At 42.5% G+C, this 27,317-nt stretch overlaps 1 protein-coding gene across 1 annotated transcript in view; it reads left to right on the top strand.

Annotated features, from left to right (window-relative positions):
* Positions 1–27,317, top strand: part of DPYS (dihydropyrimidinase) — a 70,258-nt gene that overhangs the window by 39,305 nt on the left and 3,636 nt on the right. The window contains exon 8 of the mRNA XM_028110610.2: positions 19,588–19,795. Within this exon, the coding sequence (XP_027966411.2) occupies positions 19,588–19,795 (208 nt within the window). The remainder of the gene's footprint in view (positions 1–19,587; positions 19,796–27,317) is intronic.

Genomic DNA, 27,317 nt, shown 5'->3' on the forward strand with positions numbered 1-27,317 from the left:
TGTCTTCTTCATTTTTGAGGCTGGGGAAGAACTAACTTGTTGAGCAGCTGTTATAGAGAAGAAAATGAAGCAAATAGAGTTCCGTTCCTGTGCTCCTTCATTCACGGGGTCACTCGTCATGGGGGGCACCACCATGGGCAGGACCTAAGGGTCCACACTCTGTGAGAGCCAGGCCCCACCTTTAGGAAGCTGACAGGGGCAGCAGAGGGGAGGAGAGGAGGGGAGGGGAGGGGTGGGAAGGGAAGGGGAGGAGAGGGGAGGAGAGGAGATAAAATGTCAAATACTCTCTATCTTAGAAGGAATGTGTTAAGAATATCACATGAGAGGCGGGAGCAAGATACCACTGAAGTTCAAAGATCATTCTCACCTTTGCGCCGTCATTGGCATAGGACCACGTTGGAGAGGACAGTCAATGGGGCTTCTGTCCCTGAATGTCAAGACTGAACATGAAGGCAAGATAAACCAAAGGTCTGGGAGGAAGGAGCTAAGGCTGGGGATTATGTGAGAGAACAAGTTCAGGCTGTGGAAGGAAGCAGGAAAGTGAGGAGGTCATGGGGTGCCTCTCTCCAGTTTTAATTTTGTTTATTACAGATAGAGACAATTTTAAACAGAGCTCATCTAGTGCAAAAGCATCATTTAATCAAATGAATACAATGAATGTGTCTATGGGTTTTTTTTTCTTGAATGACACTTTTTATTTTACCTACCTGATTTTGATATTAGGTGAAGGCTGGTGATGTGAGGGCTTTCCCTCTGACCACACCAACACAGATAGGCCACAATGTTCCTTTGAAATTTCCCGAAAGGTTTTAACCAAAACTGCCCAGCTGACTAGTTAGCTCTCAAATGAGAGCAGCATGCACTTCACCCCAGGGCCTGAAGGGGGCACCCACAGCCCACACTGAGACCCAACAGGGCCATTTGAGGTGCTGGTTATGCAAGAACGAGCCAGCCTCTGGAGGATGGATGTGTTTGCTAATGATTTTTGGCTTCATGGTACATAGATGTTTCCCCCTTTTTCTAAATTCTCATTATTTATTAATGGCATGTAGAAGTAAGTCGGCTTGCAACACAATCTGTAACCTTAAAAACCCGAGGGCGACCAGAGCCAAGAAAAAGCAATGCAGCCCTGCCCCCGCCTTTAAAAAAAAAAAACAACAAAAAACCTGTGTAAAGCCAGATGATTCCAGGATGAGAAATCTGACATGTGGGATGAATGGTGAGAGAGAATTGGGAGTGGGAGTCTGTAGAGAAGGTTTGGACATCCTAATGAAAGATTACCTACAATGTTACCAGCCTGTAAAAAGTGCCTGCAAAAATCAACTACAGTAGCTCTTCAGTGTCATTGCACAATAAAAACAACCTGCATTTGGTGCATATGGAGCATCCACCTTTTTCAGAAGTAAAAAGAGTCTGCTGTGTTCAGCTTGATGGCTCCTTGAGCCAGTGTCTATTGGTTGGGACAGAGATATGTGTCCTAATGCTTCACTCCTTGGGTCAAAGATTCAAATTTAAGGACCCATTCTTTATCTAAATGTTTGGCTCGTTTCTGTAAAATATGTTGGTACTTAGAGTCAAGGGGACGAAATCAGGAGTAGGATTTTCATGTGGTGTCAGGAGAGAATCTTGTGGCCTTGTGTGGTCAAGACGGAGACCTGTCAAATTGGCCAACGTGTTAAAAATCGTACTGGGGAGGATGGCATGTAAGTTACTTGCAAGCTCATAGCAGTGGCAGTAACTCACGTTCTGGCAATTTAAGACTATCCTGTGAGCTTCAGTTCTTCGGTATTCATTAAATAGCACTTAGTTACTATGGCAACTGTCCCTTTTCGGTATTTATGAGCTACAGGATATCTCACAGCATCTCAAGCACACGAACACATAGTTAACACATTGTGTGCACCAGAACATTTAATGAAGACTTCTAGCTAGACCGTACTCTGCAAAGCAGGCATATTTTGCTCGCAGCTATTTTCATTTATTATTTTTTAACTCAATTATAGCAGGCTTTGACCTTGAATCTACCATTCTTAACGGCATTGTGCATTTCTCCTGTTTAATTTCCTTCCCTTTCTCATTGAAAATAGAGATAAATGAATTTTACCTTATATCCAGTGAAGAGTAATGACTTGTCGCCTATGAAAGTGCCCCTCTGGATTCTGGAGGGTCCTGGCATGTGCAAGAAAGCAGGGAAGAATGACTGTTTCACGCTTGGGTAATGGGAGTTGGGGAGTGTGGGGACAAAGAAGAGATAAGGGAGAAAGTGCCCTTTGGCGAATAACGACGGCTTCTTATTATAGCTATATTATCAGGGACTGTTTCACAGAAGCTTCAGGCATTTTCCCCTAAAGTCGCACACTGGGTTTCATTTGACTAATTGGTACACTACACTCTTCCTCCTCCTCAAAACTAGCATGCGCACACACACATACTAGCACACACTCACACCCGTGCACATAAACACAGCAACTGTGTTTCTGCCTTTAAAAGTCGGTCAGCCTGAAGACCCTGCTTGTAACGCCTGTTTCTAAGCGTGTTTATAACTCCTCCCCCAGTTCCCAAACTCACACCATGGTGGTGCATATGCATGGGAGGAGGGGGTGGGAGGCCCAGGCCTCGTACCAGGTACATGGGTGGAAATGACAGTTTACGCTGTGGTTGTTCACTGTGTCGTCTTGCGTCCATTCATGGAGGCCATGTGGTGAGAGGTTAAGGTTGTCCCGGCTATGCTTTGCACAACTACAGGGGCACCCTTCACGTAGTGGTGACCAGAGATGTAGACAGTAATTATGACCGTTTTCCAGGGGATGATAGCAAAGTATCTTGAGGAATAAGTGTCTTTTGCTAATCGACACAAAATCCTGCCCATCTTCCTGGTTCCCGGGGGCAGGAGCAGAACCATAATGTAAAGCAAAAGGCTTTGGGGTTTAATCCCTTTTACTAACTAGAAGTGACCTTGGGAATGTTACTTAATTTTTCCGAATTTCGGTTTCTTTCTCTGTAAAATAGGGATGATGATAATGATGGTATTTATTTCATAGCATGGTCATGAGTATTTAAAAACAAAATAACTAAAATGCTTGGGACAGAATTAACTAATGTCCAGCAGTGCTTGGCATGCAGTAGGTGCTCAGTTAGTAGGAGTAGGTTGTCAGTGGCAGTAGACTGTCAATTTATTGAATAGGTGGGAGCTATTATTAACTATGGCTGTGATTCAAAAGTCCTTGCAGTAACGACTTAATTCAGACATGACCAAAAGATACTAGAATTCTATTTCATATAGAAGTTCCATCTCCTGTGTGTCTTGCTCACATCCAATTTTCACCAAGAATGACTAAAACTGAGAAGCTTGAATGGATTCGTTTGGCTGAGATAACTTGATTAAAGGAGGACTCAAGTGCCCCCAGAGCTGCCTCCATTGAAAAATTGTTTGCTGTGAAACTGTTCCAACCAACCACCTAGGATTTATTTTCTGGCCTTCAGAAGACATTTGCTTTTTTTTTTTTTAATGTTTTATTTATTTGTTCATGAGAGTCAGAGAGAGAGAGAGAGAGAGAGAGAGGCAGAGGCAGAGGGAGAAACAGGCTCCCCACTGAGCAGGGAGCCCGATGTGGAGCTCGATCCCAGGACCCTGGGATCATGACCTGAGCGGAAGGCAGATGCTTAACCATCTGAGCCACTCAGGCGCCCCAAGACATTTGCTTTTTTAAAAAAAGTTTTTGACTATGCATGCTTAATAAAGCTGGTTTTGCTGATCACATATGGGTAAAATTTTAACCACGATTTATTCCAGCTTGTTTATTTAAGCATGTTCTTATGCAACTGAACCTTTCAAGTGAGCTAGAAAATGATTTCCAGGACTTCACTACTAATGGCTTTTTTTTTTAATTATAAAAGAAAAGCAGCTTAGGAACAGATCACAATAACCCATTCTATAGTTGATCATTTGCCTTGGTCAGGGTAAGCACAGTTTATTTTAAGTGTTAGGGTAAAAAATAAGCTCAAAGGGGACATGGTTGTACAAAAAGCATAGGCTTTTCTAACCAAGCAGCTACTATATTTTTCTTTCTACCTGACATATATTATCTATTTTTCTGTCTTTGGCATTTGCCTATCTTATTAACAGCCGCATCCCTAGGTTTCAAAACAGTGCTGTTACATCACATAGAGGAGCTCAATAGTTATTTTTTGAGTGAATAAACCAGATACTAATAGTCTTGGGCCAATGAACCAATGTGTGATTTAAAATTTTTGGTTGGGCTTTGTTTATCTGTTCCTTGAATTGGTTTAGGATAGGTTTTACATTACTTCCTTTTGGGTTAAAGAAAAAAATAATAATTCTCGGCATTTCTACCTTCTCCTTCCCCAATGTAGGGGTTGGCAAAGAGGAATTCCAGAGTTAGTGGCCAGTTGCGTTGCCAGAACTGGTCAGGAATGTGGCTTAAGCCAGGTTGGATCCTTTAGTGGGTCAAATAATTCTGGTTTTTGCCCAGACTCACTCTTAATTCTGGCCACTTATCTTAAAAACACGGGAACCTTGGTTATAGAGGAAACAAGAAAACAAAGTGAAAATGGATCAAAAGAAATTTAATATCCGTACCTGGAAAGAATCCCAGGGTCCTTAGATTCTGAAAGCACAGCAAAGAGCCACGGCTTTTTACAAAGGCCTTTGGGGAAAACATCAGTAAAACTGCGCCCCTCTCATCAGAAGAGGATCACAGTGAAAGTCTATTTGGAGGCAGCGAGTGATGTAGAGAAGGGCAGTCTTTTCTAATGGCCTGAAAAAACTCCAAAAAACTTAATTGAAGCTGATCTACCTTTTCTTTTTAAGAGCACAGGTGCTCAACGTATGGTCCCTGGGCTGGCAACATCAGGTCATTTGGGAATTTATTAGAAATGCAAATTCTCAGGCACTACCCCAGACCTGCTGCCTCAGAAACTCTGTGGGTGGAGCCCAGCGACCTGTGTTTTAACAAGGACTCCAGGGGATTCTGATGCATATCCAAGTTTGAGAACCACTGGTTCTCATGATATTAGAGAAGACTTTGGGATTCATAAAGTCCAGTTAACTCCCTAAACAGAGTCTCTATGGCCTTGCTCGATTACTACTAGCTTTAAGGAAGTTACTACCTAACCAAACTGTTCCGTCCTCCCTGGCATGGCTGTAATTGTTAGGATGTTCTTCCTTTGTTTGCATTAAAAATTACCTCTTTCTGGCTCCTAAAATGTTTGCCTCTGGAGCTATGCAGAATTTATCTATGCTCTCTTAAGATAGTTCGTTCATTCATTCATTCATTCATTCAAATATTTGAAGAAAGTCATTGGCCCCCAGTAACCCATCCCACCACCAAATAAGCATCCCTGATCCCTCAGTAGATCTTTAGGTCCATGATTAGCAGAATCCCAATGTCCTGACCAGGCTCTGTTCACCCTTCTCTTGACACACACTTGTCCGTGTCCTACAAAGATTCAAATCTGAGAACTGGACATGATTCTGCCTGGAATACCACCAGACAGGAACATGTGAGGCTGATTAGTTTTATACTAAATGTAGAACTTTGCATTTCCTTTATTACATTTTTTTTAGGATCCACCTTATGAAATTGCCATTTGCAGTTTACAAACAGTGAAATGTAAGTAATTGCCTCAAGTTCCAATATCTTTTTTTTTTAAGATTTTATTTATTTATTTGACACAGAGAGAGAGAGATCACAAGTAGGCAGACAGACAGGCAGAGGGAGAGGGAGAAGCAGGCTCGCCGCTGAGCAGGGAGCCCGATGCAGGGCTCGATCCCAGGATGCTGGGATCAAGACCTGAGCCGAAGGCAGCCACTTAACCGACTGAGCCACCCAGACGCACGAAGTTCCAATATCTTATTACATTTGTTCAGCTGGTAGTTTAAAAACTGGTATTGGGTCTTCCTCTCTGATGTTTTATGTTAAAATGACTAGGAGTATACTCATTGACTGCTTTTCTATATTACACTTTTAAGTCCACTTGAGCAGAGAGTAATTTATAATGTCTAGCATTATAAATTATTCTAACACTCAGTGTCATAATAATTTTTAGAAGATGCAATATTTAATATAGATAGCAAGTACAAAAAATAATGACTTGCATATTCACCCCCAACAACTACCTTGGATCCTGGATTTGAGGTTTATCACTCCCATGTGTTTTTTTTTTTTTTTCTATTTCTACTGTATGGAGATGCTGTCCCAGACCATGATGTATATGTACATATATATAATTTTGTGAATTTTTAGATTTATATGAAGTGTCTTGTACTACATATATTATTGTGTGACTTTCTCAGTACTCTCTTTCTGGATCTTATCCATGTTGAAATGTGTAGGTTGTTTCATTCATTTTCACTGCTATAGTATTTATTTTTGAATATAGCATAATTGATTATATATTCTTTGCTCAGGACATTTAGGACATTTCACTATTTCAGACACTGTGTACATCCTTGGATACAGGTGTAAGAGTTTCTCTAGCACTTCCAACTAGCCCCTGATTTCTTTGACATCAAATGCTGTCAAATTTTGCCAGTAGAAGCATATAAAATAGCTTGGTTTTTTATTTATTTTTATTTTTTTAGATATTTTTAAGATTTTATTTATTTATTTGAGAGAGAGAGAATGAGAGCTAGAGAGCACGAGAGGGAAGAGGGTCAGAGGGAGAAGCAGACTCCCTGCTGAGCAGGGAGCCCGATGTGGGACTCGATCCCGGGACTCCAGGATCATGACCTGAGCCGAAGGCAGTCGCTTAACCAACTGAGCCACCCAGGCGCCCTAAAATAGCTTGGTTTTTTAAACTAAATGCAAAACTTCCCATTTGTCCCTATTACATTTTATCTTGTCCCACCTTCATTTATTCAGTTATTAAAAGCCAGATATCAGGCCCCTGCTATGATCCAGAGGCCACAGGAGGTAGCTGAAGACAAAGTGAATAAGGCATAATCTCACTTTTTACCCAGGGTGGCAAGGGCAGGCCTTCCTTTCTGCTGCAGTCATTGATTTTCGAGTTGAGAGTCTTACATTTCAGGTATTGGCTCTCACTGCCGGAGAGATCTCCTCACTCTTACCCATAGAAACGGAGATGAAGGAATGTCCATACATATGTGTGTGTGTGTATAAATATATATATGTATATATATTCATGTAGAGCGATGAGCTGGGAGTGCTCAGTGAGCTGAGCTGCCTGTCTGCCTGTGAATCCAAGGTCAGAGCTACCTCACCATTCTGCAGGGCAGCAGATTGCATGCTCTGTCCTTGGTGACAAGTGTGCACTTGGCAGGTGTGTGGCATGGGTCCTCGCAAATCTGCCAACACTCCTGGACGCCACTCCTAGCACGTTTGGCTGGCAGTGGGATTCCTTGGACATGAGAGGACCGTTGACTTGTTCGCTTAAAAGCTGTCATGTGCTTGTGAACACCTACTCCGTGCGCCCTCCCACGAGAGCGGCCTTTGCAAACTGGTGCAAGCTCGGGAAGGAGAGTCAGGGAACATTAGGTTTGTTCTGCAGCTGCAGCTGGAGTCATATTCTTGCCTAATTTCCTTTGTCTAACTTGATTTCTTTTTGGCTGGGAGGCAAATGGATCAATATTGTTTTTTATGCCGAGATTATGTTGCCTGAAGGAAATTTCCCATCAGTTCAGCGTGCCCGCCTCCAGTCCTGTAACTGGGTCTGCGTGCCACATGGGCAGTGAAGGGCCTCCCCAGACGGGCACGTGAAGCCTGCCATGTGTGCGGAGTGCTCTTCTGCGGGGGGGGGGGGGGGGTCAAGCAGTCTGAGAGAATGGTCAGGAGGCTGTTGGTGGACTCTGGCTTGAGGGGATAAGACCTCAGACAAGATGATGGCAACAAAAGTGTGGGGAGGGGAAGGAATTGATTTAATTGATTGATTTCCTGGAAGGAAAACTCTTCCCCAACAACTTGGTGGAAGATTGGAAATGAATGAAGTAGAGGAGTCAACTGCAGCTTTATTAATTTATGACCCAAGTATTTATTGAGTTGCCAACCAGGTGCCATACATTGTACTCAAAGCTGAGTGAGAAGTGTCTTCCCCTAATGTAACTCAGGACCTAACTGGACTGGTAAAAAAATATTCAACATAACTATCATATAAAGTAATAGATGGGGGTGTGTGTGGCCCAGTGGTTAGGGGACATGGGATCTAGAGCAGAACTGGATCAGTGGATTCAAATCCCAGCTATGTCAATACTATCTGTGTGACCTTGGAAGCTTTCCTCACCTCTCTTGAGGTCAGTTTCCTGCCAGCAAAATGTAGATATGCTAATAATAATACCAGCCTCTGGGGGTTGTTGGAAGGAGCACAATACCTTCAACCTGATGCGTTGGCATATAGTAAAACTTTAAGAGACATTAATATCTCTATTATCATTATCATACAAAATGATAAGACATGAAATATTTACAAACTAGCGGGGAGGAATCAGAGTAAATGACCTTTATGATATGGGAATCTAGAGGGACAAACGCTTAGAGAAATCCACAATAACGCCAGAATTCCAGTTTGTTTTGTCAATCACAGTTTCACTCTTGTTTATATATCCTCCTCTGCACATTTAGGGTGTAATTGGCAGATCAACGAGGCACAATTGTAGCTGCAACTTGTGTAGGAAGCCCTAGACATCAGGTTATACAGGGCTGTTGAACATTTTCTGACTTCTCCAGGAAAGGCTCTCTAGATAATGATTTTGTGTTAGGCCTTTTTTTTTTTTTTTAAGATTTTATTTATTTATTTGACAGAGAGAGAGAGAGAACACAAGCAGGGGGAGCAGCAGACAGAGGGAGAAGCAGGCTCCCCGCTGAGCAGGGAACCCAATGCGGGGCTCGATCCCAAGACCCTGGGATCATGACCTGAGCCAAAGGCAGATGCCCAGATGCCCAATCAACTAAACCACCCAGGAGCCCCTGTGTTAGACCCTTTATCCAGGTTTCATATACTTGGATAACTTTATAGTTTTTACTTTTTGTTTTTGCTATTTTAAATCCAGATTTGGGATTATTTCCATTGGACAGATTATTGAAAGCGGAATTACTGTATCAAAGTATATGCTGATTTAAGGGCTCTCTGCATATGTGGTTACCACCCCATAGCTCCTCACCAGCTCTGGACACAATCTTTTCTTCCGCTTTGCTTTTTGTTATTTTTGCAAGTAAAAAATGTTACCTTCAGCTGCAATGTATTTGAGCACTAGGGAAGTTGAATACTTTTTCATGTTTATTAGTCATTGTTTTTTTTTTTCTTATAGAGAAATATCTATTCATGCCCTTTGTTCTTTTTTCTTTTGGTAACATATTACTTGTCTCTTTATTTAAATAGTCTGTCATATTTCTTGCAAATTCCCCAAAGTTTTTTGAGGAATAAATGCTATCATCATGTGAAAGTGTTTCACAGAAACTGTAAAGTGCCATATATATATATAGATATTATTGTTATTAAAAAGTTGACCTTGTTCATATGTTAGAATCAAGTTTATAACAAACAGGGTCTTGCAAACTCAGAAACAGGCATGACGAGAGTGGGAGCTTCATTCAGCAGGGATTTCTATCTGTTTTATTTCCTGCTGCATCTCCAGGACCTAGAACCGTGCATGGCATGGAATCAATCAGTCAGTTGGCAATTAACAGATATATGTTGGTAATCAATGGTAATTAATCAGTATGTTGGTAACCAGTAAATATATGTTAAATCAATGAGTATAAGATAAGCACATAGATGGAAAGGGTTTTTCTACAACGTTCCACCAAGATGACTTCTTCATTTCACTTTCTTTTCTGCCTCAAGCCAGAAGTGAATAGACAGCCAGGAGGTCAGAACTTTGAAATAGTGCCCTCACAATTCTGGGCTTATGAAACTCATTTCTTAGCACCTAACTTTCTATATGATGACATTGTAAGCCTAATTAACAATTCTTACCTCATTTATTTAAGTGATAAACCAGAGACAAGAAGAGTTTAATGACCCAAGCATGGCTTTCAGCAATATGATGAAAGACCCAGGTTGTTGTTTTGTTTTTCCTATGAGAGCATTATTAGCCCCTAAATATATGGCACCTCCGAGTCCCCACATCCCTCATTTGTTTTCTGGCACCTATGAGAATAAATCGTGCACAAAGTCTAAAAGAAAACATGATGGTAGTCCTTAAAATTGATTCATTCTTTGGTTGCCTATTTTTGGGGAAAGGTTTTGCATAGAAATTTATGCTGATGAGTATAATCTCATGTATAGACTTATATTCAACTACCCACTCAGGGGTTTGGTACTGTGTTCTTTTCTACAGTGTTTCCGTTCTGTTTTTATCCTTAATTATCCTACCTCACATTGTGTTTTCCTTTCAAAGTGCTTTAGTATTTCTGGAGGGAGATTATGTAAATTTTCATATAAAAGCACATTTCATTCAAGACCTGTGTCCTGGATGGATCTCTTCTAGTGGGAGGCAATATATAGTGGTGAAGCACTTAGTATTGGATTCTGACGTATGATATTAGATGAGTTACTCAGCTTCCTTGAGCCTCAATTTCTTTATTTATAAAATAGGTATTTAAAAGGAGCCTGCTTCCGTAGGGTTATAAGGAGGATTACATAAAATAATGCATGAAAAGATGCTAGCATACAGTTTGACATATAAGCATGCAGGAAATAGAAACTTCAGCTGAATGGTATTATGGATCATCATCATGTTTGCATTGGTGACTTGACCATGGCTCCTAGCCACTGAGGTGCTATTAGGAAATGTAAGAAGAGCAAGTGAAAACGTCAAGGGTGGATGCTTTTGGATAGCAAAAGAGAAGGAAAGAGATCCCTGCAAGAAATTATCCCAGACGTGACTCATTGAAATGTCTAGGGAAGACGAACCATGAGAGATGATGGACTCTGAAAAACAAACTGAGGGTTCTAGAGGGGAGGGGGGTGGGGGATGGGTTAGCCTGGTGATGGGTATTGAGGAGGGCACGTTCTGCATGGAGCACTGGGTGTTATGCACAAACAATGAATCATGGAACACTGCACCAAAAACTAATGACGTAATATATGGTGATTAACATAACAATAAAAAAATAAAAAAAAATAAAGTATGTGGAATATATTAAAAAAAAAAATGTCTAGGGAACGGAATCATGCGACATTATGCTTGCCTCTTCGCCTTCCCGGGAATCCTGGAGGCCAGACCTCCCTTCCTTGAGTCACAGACTAGGAATTCTTTCCGACTCTCTCCAGGATGTCTCCCAGTTCTCTGGCAGCCTGCATTTCTAGAGCCACCTCGGCCACAGCCTTCGCCTCTCTCCTCCACTAACACACCTCTCAGTTGTCGAGCAGTGGTTTTCCAGTGTCACACTGCATTTCATCTGCCAATGTTTATGCTTATTACCTCTTTTTATTCCCCTTAGTAGGGATGGAAGGAAAATACATCATCTTCCTTTCAGAAAAAAAAAAAAAAAAAAAGTAAGTTTAGAAGTCCCCCAGACATTCATTTCTGGTACCCAGCCTTCTCTTTTCTAACTCCTTAAAGAACTCAACTGTCTTCCCTTTATAGTCCAGGCATTCCTTTCTCTCCCTAAAATATAGCATTATAGCTAAAATCCTAAGTATCTGGCCTACTCTGACTTTTCAGGAAGGGTATTGTGTGAATGTTAGCCCGTGTATTCCTGCATAGAGAACCGGCATCTTGTTTCTGCCCAAGTTGTGCCCATACGTAGTCTGTCAAACAATGTCATCAGCCAAGGGCAAGGCAGCTTCCCAGCATGCGGACAATGTAATTACAAGACCAAGTCCACACACCACCCCAGAAAGTTACTTTTAACTCTGGCCAATATGTTAGGCCAACAACCTTGCCTGGTACAAGTGAATAATCATACCTCACCTATATGCACTCACCTGTTCAATATTCATAGGACATACATCCTAGAATCATGCTAGCTTATGCTGATTCACATTCAGTCCCTGTTCCTTTAAGACACTAAATTATTTTTAGTTCCCCACTTTCTGAAAACTAGTATATGGAACATGAAATATTTATGTTAGGTAATAATGTAGACATTTATTAATAAGTTATTTTCAGGTAAACAAATGTGTATATAAAATGCCTTCTCTTTGCTCAGGGCTGTGTGAGGCATGGGAGGTGAAGGAGTGATACCTACTTCCAAGGTCAACTTGTTAAATTCATTTTCTCTAACCATGATCTACACCACCATTTGTGACCTATATGATATGACTTCAAGGACAAAATAGCAGGGTTACCTGACCAGTTTATTTCTTTAAGTCAACGTTGGGGAGCATTTTTATGAACCTGCATTAAATCTCTCATCATGCATTGAGCACCAGTAGAGTTCCAAGTTATTGTCCAATTTAGATTTAATAACATGGCTGAAGCAATTCCCATTTTCCCTTCTGTGAGAGGCAGGTGGAAAAGTCTGAAGAGCGCGTGGAAGATTGATGGGTGCAGTGAGCAGCAATTTTGCTTAATAATGACAATGTGCTTGAAGTAGCACCGTTTAGCATTTCCAGAGATGTGGCTGCTGTGCCCCACATTTATAGAACTTGTCAGTTTCTAGAAATTGACAGAAGAGGTAGTTTGAAATAGACAGTTGGAACACATGTCAAAAAAAAAAAAAGTATCTTCCATCATGATCACATTGAGAATGACCGGTCAGTTTTGGTTTAAGAAATTTGTAAGAGCATACGAAATCCCTTGCTTCTAAATAGAAAACAAATTAAGAAACATCAGGAAGTATGGAATGAGCTCCTTCCTGTTTGTTTTCTGGTTGATGAAGAATGCTTTCGTTGATTGAATGCTGTGCAGGTGGCTTCTCATCGAGCTTTCAAGGGCAGCATTATCTAGGGATTCAGACTCTAACCTCTTATCTCGCCTGACCTACAGGAACTGTGCAATGTGGGGTGAGTTATAAACCTCTTTGTGTCTCATCCTCAGCCTCATTGATTGCATGGGAGTAATAATAGCCCCTACTCCACAGAATGATGATTATTCTCTCCTGTGAGTAGATAAGGTGTCCTATAACACCGTGTAGAGAGATGAGGTATAGTTTTAAAGAAGCCACTAACAGACCTGACATGATTTTTTAAAACTTTTTTGGGTTCTCATGGCAGGCTGATTCAGAATCCACCCGTGCCATGGACAAAGTGGCCGAGCTAGAGAAAATAGAACTAAATACCGAAACAAGTCATTTCTCTGGGGTCAAGAAGACACACGTTGCTCTCAGAAATCCTCTTGCTCTCCACAGTGTTCTCCCCGAATACACAGAGGTGGTGTTGCAGTCTCCTGCAGGCTTTGCTTTGGTGACTTTCTCATCTAGAAGAGCACACGGCTCTTTGATAGAAAGCTATTTGCAAAGGGACAGAATGTTTTTTCTGCAGCTGTGATGTGAGTGGTATCAAAGTTATTGACTAAGTTGGAAAATAGCTTAATGTTATCTTCAGGGCTTCTGCTGCCCTGTCGGCTTGAGCCTTGAAGATGTGTATAATTGGAACTTGGTAAGACAACCTTGATGCCCTGCTTCAGGGAGACGTGCCTTTTGATACAGGCTCAAAGCGAGCTTGACAAAGAGCAGCTTTTCCCTTGGGGCAGAGTGACCGCTGGAACACCCTCCTAGTGAATCTGCTAATGAAGAGGCAGTGGCCCAGGAACCCCAGCCTCCCTTAGCCCCTGGGAAGGCTTTAATCATCTCTATCCTTCCTGCCACTCCCCCCACCCCACCCCCAACAGGCCAACAGCCCAGCCATCCAATCAGTCATTCGAGAGAAGGGATCTCTCAAAATGCTACTCTCTTGAGCTACCTTGCATACTGTTAAATTTGAAAAAGATTTAGTGATGAATCTCACAGCTCTTGGGTCTGGCTTACAACTGGAATCAGAGCATCGCCCCGCCTTTGCATCTAGATGTTCTGCAGACACATTTGGTTGAACATAGCTTCTAGGTCCCTTTTGAATCACAGAACTTTTGAACTTTGCCTCAGAGTTATTATCCATGGGCTCTTCGTTAAGGGACTTACTCTCCAAGGGACAAAATCTTTATCAGTCAGGGTTTTTGGCTGCAAATCAGAGTAACCGACTTGTTCTCCCTTAAGCAAAAAACACACACTGCGGGATGGCTATGGGGAGCTCACCCACCAAAGGAGCAGCCAGTGGGGCAGGCTTGTGAAGGGTGGAACCTGGGGCTGTCTGCAGCAGGAATTGGGTTTGCGTTCAGGAATGCACCTGCCAATCACTTTTAATTATTTTTTCACTCTGCCAATGATTCAGATTGCTAGGAAACAAAAGGCAATTGCTCATCCCATGGTTATGTAACAGGGCACCATGCCCAACTGTCTTACCAAATTCTCTCCCATGGGGGAGAGAAAGGTCTTAAAGAAAAATTGGGGTGCTGACACCAGAGGAAGGGAGAATGAAAGCCAAGGGACAAAACTACAATGCTTGCTGCCCTGCATTTCTCAGGATGGAATGATGTGTGTGGCCCATTTCAGAACGAAAGTCCCCTGCAAAGCTCCACGGCACCTGCTCCAACGTGTCTTCAGCAACGGTGTTGCTGAACCTTACAACGATGACACACGAGCCTGTTAATTCAGTCTCTCTTTTAGTCAGAGTCTGGGTAGGTGCGTTCTTGCTTTCTTCCAACATGGTGTCTCAGTGTTCAAAGCATTGCCAGCTCATCAGGTGACGTGGGGCCTACTGGCTCTGAGGGGTGTGGGTGGGGGTGGGGTTTGTTATGAGTCTGACCTTGGCTTTATACCTGGGCCTGTGCTGCATCTGAGGGAGCCCCTGTGAGCAAATTAGGAAAACCTGGGGGATGTTTCATTATTTTTCCATGAAGTTCTGAGAAGGATGGGTCCACTGCTCTGTCCTGCATGACAGTGGCCTGATCCAGGCAGCGGAGAGACCATGCTTCATGCTCCCCTCTGCTCAGGACCTGTCACTGGGACAGGGCTGAAGGGTGGTTGGACTCAGGCTTCATGCTCAAGGAAGCCCTCAATTTTATACCTTTGAGATTATCACCAAAGATTTTTCTAAAAGTCCCAGAGGTACACTGCAAATATTAAAAGAAAAATATGTATCAGGCAAGGTTCTTAGCTGTAACCAAGGGAAATCTACTCTAGGTAGACAAAAGGGGAATGTGTTAAAGGACACTGGGGGGCTCAGAAGAATCTCCAGAAGGACCAGAGGACCAGGCTGAGAGGCTATTCAGCCAGGACCAATACCCTTAGCCTACCACAGGGCAACGGGGAGCCCCAGTGCAGTCCCTGGGCACAGTTACCATGGAAGCAAGGTTGGACCCCACTGCTAAACTTCTGTCACAGCTGGCCCTAAAAGCAAGATTTATCCATCTCCATCCTCGCCGACATGGATTCCTGTGACACCTGCATCCAGAGTCGCCAGCTTGCCATGCAAAGACTGGCGTGAGGACACGATTTTGGAGGAGGCCGGGTCCCCTAACTGGGCCCCAGCTGCAAAGGAGGGTGGGAAAGCATGTCCTTGCCTTTTGCCTTAACAGAAGGCCTCTGCCTTTAATGGAGCGTGTTCAAAGGAACAACAGGTATCCTTCCAAAGGCAATTGTATGACTTTGAACTTGTGTTCATTCCTTTAACTGACCACATCTCCCACACTGCACTAGTAACGAATAGATTTCAAATATATTTTGTAGTAATTTTAGAAATCTCGTGATGATATTGCATTCTATTTTTCTTCAAAACAATTAAATATTGAAATGTACCACAATTTTTTTAACCTTCTTATGGCAGGATTACAAATATACCAGGATTCTCAAGTGAAAGTTATTCTGACCTCTCAGAGGTTCATTCATGATCAGACAGTGTGATCCTTGGGCAAGGATCTATTTCAGCATTATCAGCAGGGACACGGGGTAATAATACTTACCTGTGTATGTATTGTGTTGATCGTATCAGCATTGCTAAATATTGCTAGGTATTGATGAACAGGCATTTCATATAACTTGATAAGATGCAATTAAGAATGATAATTATAACAATTTATTTATTTATGTCTGTCTGTATTAGTAATGAGTTTGTATAGCTCACCAGAAATGTTAAGTGTACAAAGGAACTCTGGGATTAGATGTTTACCTCTCCTTTAATTTAGTGCTCTATTTCCAAAGCACAGTCACATCCTAGAGGACAGTGGAGGCAGGAAATAAAACATACAGAAGGAAAATTGTGCGATTCTTTTTGTTCATTTCCTACATATTTATTAAGCACCTACTGTGTGCTGGGGAATGAAACAACATGGCCTCAGTCTTAAAGTGTGCACCAAGTAGGAAAAGAGGGACTTATCAAGAGATCATTACATGACTTAGCATTCAGATAGTGCTAACCCAGAGAAGAAAGAGGGCCGTTGGGGTCAGCCTCTCAGGGCCAGGATTCTCTTTCCCCCCAGCTTTTTGAGATATTATGAACGTGGCCCTAGGACTCTTGAGCAGGGTCTTAGGGAAGGTGGCTATGAGCAGGGAGGAGGGATCTGGAGTGAAGAAAACTCCGTGCACCAAGATGCAGAAGTGTGAAAGTTCCTCAAGTTCATGCACCAAGATCCAGAAGCGCGGAAGCTCCTACAGAACGGTAGGATTGCTGCTGGGCCTGGAAGGCAAGGGCTGGGAGAGGAGAGGCTACCAGTCCGACACCTCCAACGGGAAAGTTCAAGTGCGTTCTTTTTGCTGCTGGTGACACTGCCTGGATTTACATTTTGTGCTAATTGGACCTCATTTACATAATGCTTTATTATAAAGAGTCACTTAGATGGTGCCTAATTGTCTTCCCTCTCTTGCAACCCCAAGGCTGAGAAAGTCAAGGTCATGACCTTTATTTGGCTGAGGCAGAGAAATCTGATTTGACATTTTGCTGTCACAGACCTTTAGCTTTCTTATTTGGGTCTTTTTGCATATCCGTTCATTCCTAGCCCAAAAAACCCTTCACTGTGTGTATTTGCTTTTGTTTTTGTCTGCCCACATATGTATTTTCCCTGTAGATATAATATATATACTTCGTATATAACGTTTTTCCATGTATTATTATCCAGTTTTCATTTTCTTTGCTTCCCCAGCATATTCTTTTTTTTTTTAAGATTTTTTTTTTTTTTTTTTTTTTTTTTGACAGAGAAAGACACAGTGAGAGAGGGAACACAAGCAGCAGGAGCGGGAGAGGGAGAAGCAGGCCTCCTGCCAAGCAGGGAGCTCCATGCGGGGCTCAATCCCAGGACCCTGGGATCATGACCTGAGCCGAAGGCAGACGCTTAACGACTGAGCCACCCAGGTGCCCCACCCCAGCATATTCTTAATTCTAGTCTTTCATAGATGCCTGATATTCCATTGAATAGTCATCAGGAAATTGTTATGCTTCGGATTTTGAATAGTTTAGGCAATATCTTGATGACAGTCTTGGTGTATGCAGCTTATTTCTTCTGTTAAATCATTTCCCTAAGAGTGTCAGTAGTTCTTAACTTCCCATCAGGAAAAATAGATTTTTATGATTTAGAGTTTCCCCTTATTTGCCTCCCATTCTTGTATTGAATAACCACTTCAGCACGAATTTTTATGCATTCTACTTTCTCTATCTAGCGGCCTTACAGTCATGTTTATGTCACGTTTTACAAAACAAGCCCAAGAGTTCCTGCTATCAGTGTGACTGTGGTAGCTAGGAAAGCCACAGCCCAGACTACAGAAGCATCCAAAAGAGACTGTGGTGGTCATAAAACCTCACTTTAACGTGCGGCTCTGAAGCTCCTCTACCTTGTTCCTTAAATTTCTTTTCTCTGAGTTTGTATCTCTCATCAGCAACTCATAGGTCACAACTCATTCTATTCGTAGTAACCCATTAAATATTTTATTCATTTTCCTACTTTAGTGACATTACTTACTATTTGGTCAGTAGCCTTCCCTCCTCCTTAGTGTTTGAAATTATTATTGCTATATTTGTACCTACCTCTGATTCATTTGATCTTTTCAACTTTTCTTTGTTTTGTTTTGTTTTTTTAAAGATTTATTTATTTATTCGAGGTGGGGTAGGGGCAGAGGGAGGGAGAGAGAGTCTTAAGCAGACTCCGCATTGGGCATGGAGCCCGATGCAGGGCTCGATCTCACGACCCTGAGATCATGACCTGAGCCGAAACCAAGAGTCAGACACTTAACCAACTGTGCCCCCCGGGTGCCCTTTACAACTTTTCTTTGTATCATTTAAGTTGGTTCCTAAGGCCTCTCTTTGTGGATGGTGGTGAGGAGTGTAGGAAGGTAAGAAGGGAAACAAAGAGACCAATAAGAGGTATTGGGGGTCACTCAGATGACAGATGATGGTGGCATGGACTTGGGTGGGAACGATGGGGAGCAACAGAAGTGGGCAGCTTTGGGATTTATTATTATTATTATTATTATTACTGGAGATAGAACCAACAGGCTTGATGATAGTTTAATTGGGGGGGTATGGAAAAGTAAAGAGTGGTATCATTTCCTGAGTTGGGGAACTCAAGGGAAGAACAAACCCGAGTGGGGGAGTTGTGGGAGGCATTAAAAATCAATTCTGTTTGGACGTATTAGGGTTGAAAGCCAAGTAGGTAGTTGGGTATAGGATTCTGGACCCAAGATCCAGGCCAGCATTGTCTCATTCATTTCTAGGATGGCAGCACACAAAAGCTCTGAATCTCCCAGCTCCATCATTCCAGGTTAGGGTTGAGAGAGCGTTGGGTTGCTGTTCCTTTGACTCAGACTCAGCCTTGGGGTTTTTAGCAAAGTACTTCTCTTCAGTCCATTCCTGAGGAGGGCTTGTAGAAACTTCTACCGGAATTCAGATTATGCTCAAATTAGTCACTGCTGCCAGATCACTTCTCCTCACCCCTTTCCACTAAAGAAGATTTAGGACAAGAAGACATTCAGCATTTCCAAGGATCTAGCCTGGAGGTCATCGATCATATTGTGTAAGATTGAAAGTATTAATAAACTACTGAGAATGATGATGAATTCGCAAATGGATGACATAAATCCTGCTAAGAGATTATATTCTAATGTATTTTGTTATTTTATTATCCTCAAATTTTGTTTCGCTGCAGACAATGGAAAGAAATTCAAGATACAATTTTCCTTGATAACAACCAAATTCAATTTGGTAACTATCAATTAGCAAATCCCTCTGGAAAGGGAGGGACAGGAATGGGATTTGGGGAGAGGTCATGAAGAAGCTGACATGCATCTGCAAAAAGATAAAATTCTGTAGAGCTGGGTACAGGGTTAGGGTGTTCATCAGACTCCTACATGTTGTAAAAATTAATTTAAAAATCTAAACATGAAGGACAATACCTTCCTTTCACCCACTTCATCCTCATTAATCACCATAAGAAGTGATCTATTGGGTTTTTTTCTCAGAAAATGTAATTACTTTGTAATGAAATGTTAATGCTATGTTCTATTCTTAAAGTCGCTTGTGCAAATAATAAAGCTTAATATGGCTTAATAGAGTTGCTAAATTTTCTTCTAAAGTCATTCTTTTAATATCTTATTTGTCAGATGAGCTGGTGATGATCTGGGGTGTCCTTGTTTTTATAAACAGGACTATTTCAGCAAAAACACATCATCAGGCTGTTAACTTCAACATCTTCGAGGGCATGGTTTGCCATGGGGTGCCCCTTGTGACTATTTCCAGAGGCAAAGTGGTGTATGAAGCTGGAGTTTTCAGTGTCTCAGCAGGAGATGGGAAGTTTATTCCTCGAAAACCATTTGCTGAGTATGTTTATAAACGGATCAAACAGCGGGACCAGGTGAGTTGTGCAAAAGTGGGCTGTTACCAGGGGCTGGACTGTCACCTGTTCCTGGATGTTGGTGGTGGTGTTGTCACATACGCTCGGTTTAACACATTCTTGGGATGGCAGGATTGATAGGGGAGGTTCCAGAAAATACCACTTTTCAAAGAAAGAATCATTGTTCGATGGATGCGTTTTCCTTTGAAGATTGGTGTGTCTATTGAGGGTTTCCTCATGACCAAGTCAGGTTTCCCCAGGCGAGTTCAGGGTCTCTGGGGACTTTTGGCAGTTGAATTAGTCAGTGTCCTCCAAGAAGCAGACACTTAATGTTTTTATTAGGGGAAACACCTGTGTGAAAAGATGGGAGGGAGCCAGAAAAGGCTGGGAGAGCTTTCAGACTGCAATTCAAGTCTTCCCTGGTGAAGGAGAGAGAGAAAGGAGTGAAAGCATCTTAGTCTGCCATACGGTCTAAGATAGATTGAGCAGGGCCTTGAGGTAGCCCTCGAGCCAAGTCTCCTGTCAACCGGCTACATGGCATGCTGTCATTTTATGGGAGCAGCTATGGGAGGTGTGGTCTCTGTGCAGAAACAGAGGTGGAGTTCAGAGCTTAGCAATGAATGGCTCCTCGAAAAAATCTGCTCCTTATAGTTGAATGTATGAAGGTTCATTCTAATAGCATGAGAACAATGGTAAGAGTTTGGGGTTCAGGTAGATCTAAATATGAATTCTACCTTGCCCTTCCATTTCCTAGCTGTGTGGCCAAGAGCAAGATCTCTCATCCTTGGACTCAGTTACCGCATCTAGAGAATGACATTTCCTCCTTAACAAATTGTAAGACTCAAATGAGAATTTTAAATATAACGCCCATAGTAGGAGTCAAATATTAGTTTTGTCTCTTTGCTTTCCTCTTTTGATGACTGAATCCATAACAAAGTTCCCCCAAGACTTTGTAATAAATCTGTTATTATAAAAGAGATATTTGTTCTTAATATATCTTGGGCTTTCACACCTTTGTTTACTTTACACTGTGTTCTGAAAATTCATCTCACTAAATACACGAACTTGTTGGGAAATTTCAGATTAAAGCCATATAAACTGCTGGATTTGGGGTGGGAGGAGGCAATCTGTGCCCTTAATCCCACGTGAAGACAATAGGCCAGGATTGGATGGCCAAGACCGTCCAAGGCTGCCTTTGTGATTTTTACTCTGCAGGCTTCATTCGCTATGTTCCTCATCTGGCCATAGAGACAGTAGAGTTTGGAACCCTTGGATTAGTTCTAAGGCTTCTCTCTCTTCTTTCCATTTTAAAATATACTTCTATTTTTCCCAAAGTTCTCTGGCTGTTTTTCAATGCATTCCATTTGGATCTTGTAGTCTGTTTGGTTTTTCCTCTTATGCCTTGTGAGAAATTTTTACTTGTGGATTCTCAGAGTCCATTATACAAGATTCATCCCGTTTGTTGTTGTTGTTTTAACACTTCCTAAAGCTTTAAGTAGACAAGCTCTCCAGAATGTTTTTAAATCCTCGGGGTGCTATAATTCTTTATAAACTACATTTCAGTCAAAATGTGTATGATTACAGTTCATTCTGCTAAGGTTAATTTGTAAATGTTGACACTGACAGGTGACAGGTAGATAGTGACTAGAAGCAGCCTATGTGTTTCTGACCATTTATGTGATAGATAACAGCAATACTGACATTTACAGACTGCTAACTGAGTGAAAGTCAGGGCATGGGTGCTGGTGCTGTAACAGCTCTGTGAGGAAAAGAAGTAGTATTTTGCCCATTTTAAACATTAGAAAATAGGCTTCAAGAAATTAAGACACTGATCCAGGTCACACAGCTAGTATATGGCAGGGCCAAAACATAAACTCTGGTTATTTGATTCCAAAAACTGTATACGTGCTCAGTAAATGATATTGTAGATCATAAAGATTGAGTTAAGTGAGTTCATGGGAGGTAAATGATTCAGCATTTGCTGTGAAAAACAGTAGTCTCTCAAAAAATAATTAATCTGAATTGGAGGTATTGCTAGCAGCAAATTCATTCATGAAGCCGCAGTAGTAATCCAAGGGATGAGCCGAAAGGGAGAGGCTTAGGGGATCATAAGGAGGGAGAATCAACAGAACTGAGTGATAGGTTAGGTGACACTTGAAGGGATGTAAGAAGGGGCGGCTCCTGGCCTCAGTTCTGGTTGCTCACCAGCAGGGACGCTAGACTAACTGGGGACGCCTGACAGACTGTATTTAAATGGCTGACCTTACCTAAGTCTTTCTCTTGTAGAGAAGATGTTTGAAGCAGCAGAGCTCACCAAATGACTGGCTTCATCAGTTCTCCTTTCCAAATGATCATTTTATGTTTTGTGGGCAAAATTCATGTCAACTTCCTTTTTCAAGAGTTCACTATCAATTCTGTGAGTTAGTTTCCTAGTATTTTCTTCTGACATGACCAACTTTTAAGGCATTCAAGTGCATTACTGTTTTTTGCAATAACAATAAGTGATAGTTGTTATCATTATTGTCATGTGTTGTTCTGAGCACTTACTATCTGCCAGGCACTGTACCAGGTAGTTTATATTCATTATTTTACTTAATCTGCATCACAAGCCATATGGTAGATATTATCTTCCTCATCTTACAGAATAGAAAGCTGAGTCTCCGCAAGATTAAATAACTCCCTGGGATAAGCAGTAAGAAACCTGCTCCAGAAAAATACCAGTTTATGAGTGGGGATAAGAGTTTGAAGGCAAGCAAAGACAGCCTATACCATTTCTCCTGTTCACTTGTTATCCAACCCAAGAAAATTAATCACTTACCATTCTGGACTCCAGAAGAACAGATGGTAGAAACACATCACTTGCTCCAGAACTTGGCTGATCTGGCTGGAATGTTGGTTTCTTGAGGACAGCATCTTATATTTTCATGCCCAGTGCTTGGTACTAGTAGGAATTTGACAAATAAACAAACTACACATGGAAAGAGCAAAGACTGTAGTTTCAGAGGTCATAGGAAGAAATTTAAATCAATTTACCCAGAATATTGCCCCCTGACTCATCCCAAATAGTGGAGTTGTCTGTGAGCCTGATTCTTGTCCATGATTTTATTACTTAATAAAACTTACCATCATCATGTCATGCACCTATCACTGTTATGAGATATAGTGAGGAATTTCAAAGGAAAGAAACATTTTTATCCAATGTGACAGCTTTAGGGAATTGTCACTTCATTTATTTTAACATTTAAGCAGCTAATCCTTAAGAGAAAAAAATCTAAATCATAAGATGAGGCATCAAACTATTTGATAAATATAACCTAATAAAATATATATTTCAATTTTTTATAAAAGAGTCACTTAAGGGAGAGTTTGGGGGCGTGAAGGAAGGAGAAAAAAAAAGTAACAGCAACTTACATATTCAGGAGCATATTGAAAAAACAAAATCGACTTACACACTGTTAATTCTTTGCCCCCAAAAATATAGCTCTTGAAACTCAAATGGATTATTTTTTCTAGAATTTTTGTGTTTAGACTTATAATTTTCACCAGTTCTTTAAGTCATCTCTTTTTCTCTCTCTCTTTTTTTTTTCTTCCAGTATTAAGCAACCCAGTCTATTCTGGGAAATCAGGGTCACATTGCATTTTATAGAGAAACAGGAATAGCTTCGTGGAGCAAGGCATGGTTTCAGAGCGCGGCTGCCAAAGCTTTTAAAACTTTTAAAGCTTTGCAACAATAAGCATAATTTGCCTTTTAGATAAGATAAAATTGAAAGGATGGCTGATCTGGTCCTTGAAATGAGTGTTCTCCATTTCTGAGGTAACAGTTTGTCAATGTCTTTCCCAATGTGGTAGCTCAGAGAAAATAATTTAAGAGATGTCGGTAACTGCTATATATCCTAATTTCCTCAGACTGATGGCTAAGAATTCTAAAAGGTGAGACCTCTGTTGGAGTCAGCTCATAGCAGCTCCTGAGAGACACTCGTGTGCACCTCCTCCCAACTCCTCATTCAGTGAGGTCACTTTGGTAGCTTGAAATCAGCTGTGGTGGTAGGACTGACACCCCAGAAATAGGCAAGTGCTATAAATCAGGGCTTTTGGGGTGGTAAGAAAAGGGAAGGCAGAGCTGCTTGGCATACCACTGTATACAGGGACTCTCTAAATACTCTCCCTTTGGGCTTTATCTAACCATTCAGCATTCACTCAGTAAATATTTATTGATAACCAATTATGTGCCCGGCCCAGCTTAATCCTTACCACAACCTTCTGAGGCAAGTAGCGGTTTCCCAATCTCATAAAGTAAGAAATCAAGGCTTAGGGAGGTCACATAGTAACTCAGTGGCAGCTTCAGAACTCAGATCCAGGTTTTCCGACCTTCCAAGCCAATCCTTTTACCCTCTTGTGCTGCAGCATACTCATCACAACATCTAATCCCCACTCACACACATGGCCACCTGCCCCCATGCTCAGGATGTCACCCCACCAACCTCCCCTCCTGCACACGGGGTTCACCTACTCTCAGACTGGCAGACTTACTGGAGGAACCATCCCTGAAATGAGAGGGCCCAGCTTTGTCACACTGTCCTTGAGAAATGTGCAGATGTGTCGAAGGGTAAATGGAAACATTTGGTGGATTGTAAAATATTACCAAAATGCAAGTTTTCCCTTTTCTAGGTCACCTCCATTGAACCTAGGGGTTGCTCATGTGCTGGGGATTCACTGTCCCTGAAGAGTTCAGTTCAATGTGTGCTGAGAGCCTGAGTTCACCAGACAGGCATGGATTTCATTGGCTGCTCATTTGGACTGTTCAGTGCTGGGCCAGTGTCTGTTGTTTGGAATCTAGAAGTTCTGTTGTCTTTATTGATATTTTAGCTTCTTAGCGTCCATGGGTGGGTTGGTATTAGAACCTCCTTTGCAGCCCCAGATTTTTCTCTTTCGGTCTTCCTAGTCTCAGAAAAGGTAGCATCCTAGCACTCCACTCTCGGCAAACAATACAGTTACGTTTTTCCATCAACTTAAAACTTCTTGTTTCCCCTGATCAGCTAACCAAAAAGCATTTCTGCAGTGATGCAGGTGTAATGATGATTGTAATTAATATTTATCTATTGCACTGCATAGGGTGATATAATTCTTATCTTTGTCTTTCAACTAACTCATCACAATGACAATATCATCATTAAATGCTGTAAACCTAAACTGAACTTTCATCTGCCAGTGAAAACCACCAGCAACCTACCAGACAAGATGCCCTCTGTGTTCTGTATATGATTTAGGATACCCTCTCACATGGTTTTATCCTCAAGCCATTTTGTAGGATTGTGATATCATCAAGATGGGAAGAACTGCTGGTGGGTGAGATCATCGAATTTTTACCCGCCTGTACAGAGACGGAAAGACGACCCACCCCAGCTGAGCCTTCTGAGAGTGTGTTCTCAGTCAGGACACTGGTCCCTTGAAGTGCACCTTGAGAAAGCTGTCAAATGACTGTAGATAATGTCATTCTCGGGTGATTCTTTTGCCCAGTATCATATAAAAAGTTCTAAGAAGTCCTACAGTTAAGAAATCTTTGATTTAACAAATATGTCTTGAGCACCAGGCACTATCCAAGGTCCTGGGGATGCGGGCATAAATATGACAGCAGTGTTTGGTCTCAGAGACCTTAAATCCTACTTCCGTTTCACCTACAGTTTGTGGTGCTTAAGTTCCAGGTCTGCTGGAGACACTCATTACATCTCCCTGTGATGAGGTCAATTAGCCACTGGAATAAAGGAGTCTGGAGATTGGGAGAGATCAGAGCTGAACCTAAAATTTGGGAATTGTGGCATGTAAATTTGAAACCCTAAGTCCGAGGCTACGAAGGAGACTGTAGGCAGAGAAGAAAGGGGGCTTGAGATGGAGCTCTGGGGCAGCTGGCAAAGGAGCCTGAGAAAGCTGACAGCGAGGTAGGAAGAAAACCAGGAGAACATGGAGAAGAGAAGGCAAGCAGAGAAGAGACCTCTCTCTTTGTTCAACCCAGAGCCATCTGCTTCTTGCTCTTGCTCTTCCATAAATATCCTTTAAGAATTAAGTATGGGTTTAGCCGGGACACTCAGGATTGAGTCGACGTTAATCACTGTACTCATCGGGGATACTAGGGAACGAAGCCCACTTTATTTCGGACCCAGCCACATGGGATAGCTCATGAGCATGGTGCCCTGGTCTCCCCACATGCTGGGGGTCGTGTCAGGACTGAGCACTTCACACTTCAGATGAAGACTTGTCATTGTCCCCGGAGAGAAGTCACAAGAGTTGTAGGTTAGGTCTACTCAGAAAACAAACGTGCCACTCAGCTTCTGAATGACGCAGTGATGGCTTGAGAGTTTATAGAATGTGTACTGTCACCTTTTTGCTTTGTCCCCGTGAACATCTACTGAGGTTCTGAAATAAACACCGAGTGCAATGCCAGGGGCAGGAGACAGTACAAAGATGAACAAGATGTGGGTCTAGCATTATAAAGAGTTTAGGTAACCCACCTCTAAGGGTAAGAGAGGTGAAAAGTACTGGGAGGCTTGGGACCAGAACTTAAATTGTCTCTGATTGCTGTCCAGGCATCTATCAAAGGGGAAGACTGTCAAGTGTGGAGCAGAAAAGCCTCCTCAGAGAGGGTTGGTTTGTTTCTGAGGTGGCGGTGCGGGCAGGAGTGGTTCTGGCGGGAAATCGGGCCCTGCCTCCCCAGAGCCTCAGAGGCAGGTCAAGGGTGGGACTGTGTGCAGATCAGACCTGGCCAGCGAGGCCAGAGATACATGGTGGCCACCGTGACCAGAGCGACCAGCCAGGCTCCGAGTGCAGCCAGAAAGTGGTTCTTAGACGACCAGCTGAGCTGAGACCTGCCCACGGCTGGCAGCCGGCCAGAGAGGCGCGGCCCTGAGAACAGAAAAACGGTGAAGCCCAACAACGGAGTGTGAGGGGAAACGGAGCTTCAGCCCGGGCTAGAACAACCCACCCAAAGAGGAAACAAAGCTCAGAAGGGGATCTCCTGCCCATCACACCCTTGGTAGAACGTGATCAACTGTGTATTGAGTATTTGTTATGGAAAAACAGAGCAAGTACCCCAGCCCTGAATCTGCTGGAAGAGAGGGACAGGTAAACAAATGGTTACAGAAAACTGGTGAGCAGGATAGAGGACATGTCAGGGAAGGTTAAAGCTTCCTAGACTGATGATTGTCTGGGCTGAGTTACAGAAGAGGAATCTGCGATATTTAGGCCCAAAGGAGGGTGGTAATGCCGGCATGGGCAAGCGCATAGCCCTGGCAGGAGGACCTGGGAAGGACACTGGTCGCCTGATTTGAGTCACGTGCTTCCCACCCCCCACCCCCGCCGAGCCTGCAGCAGGGGTCGGGGAAGGATCCTCAGCCTGCCCCTGACTGAGGAGGGCAGTTCCCCAGCGTGTCAGCCCTGCCCCCATCAGTGGTAGCCACCAGCTCCCACAAAGGAGTCCAGGAGAGGAAAAAGTAAGAGCTGAAAACCACAAGCCGTGAAGTTTCAAAGGAACTGTTGGATGAAGAGGGAG

The sequence above is a fragment of the Eumetopias jubatus genome, unplaced genomic scaffold (genome assembly GCF_037043125.1).
Source record: "Eumetopias jubatus isolate StellerSeaLion01/CBP00866 unplaced genomic scaffold, mEumJub1_p1.0 scaffold_4, whole genome shotgun sequence".
In the NCBI taxonomy this organism is placed as follows: domain Eukaryota; kingdom Metazoa; phylum Chordata; class Mammalia; order Carnivora; family Otariidae; genus Eumetopias; species Eumetopias jubatus.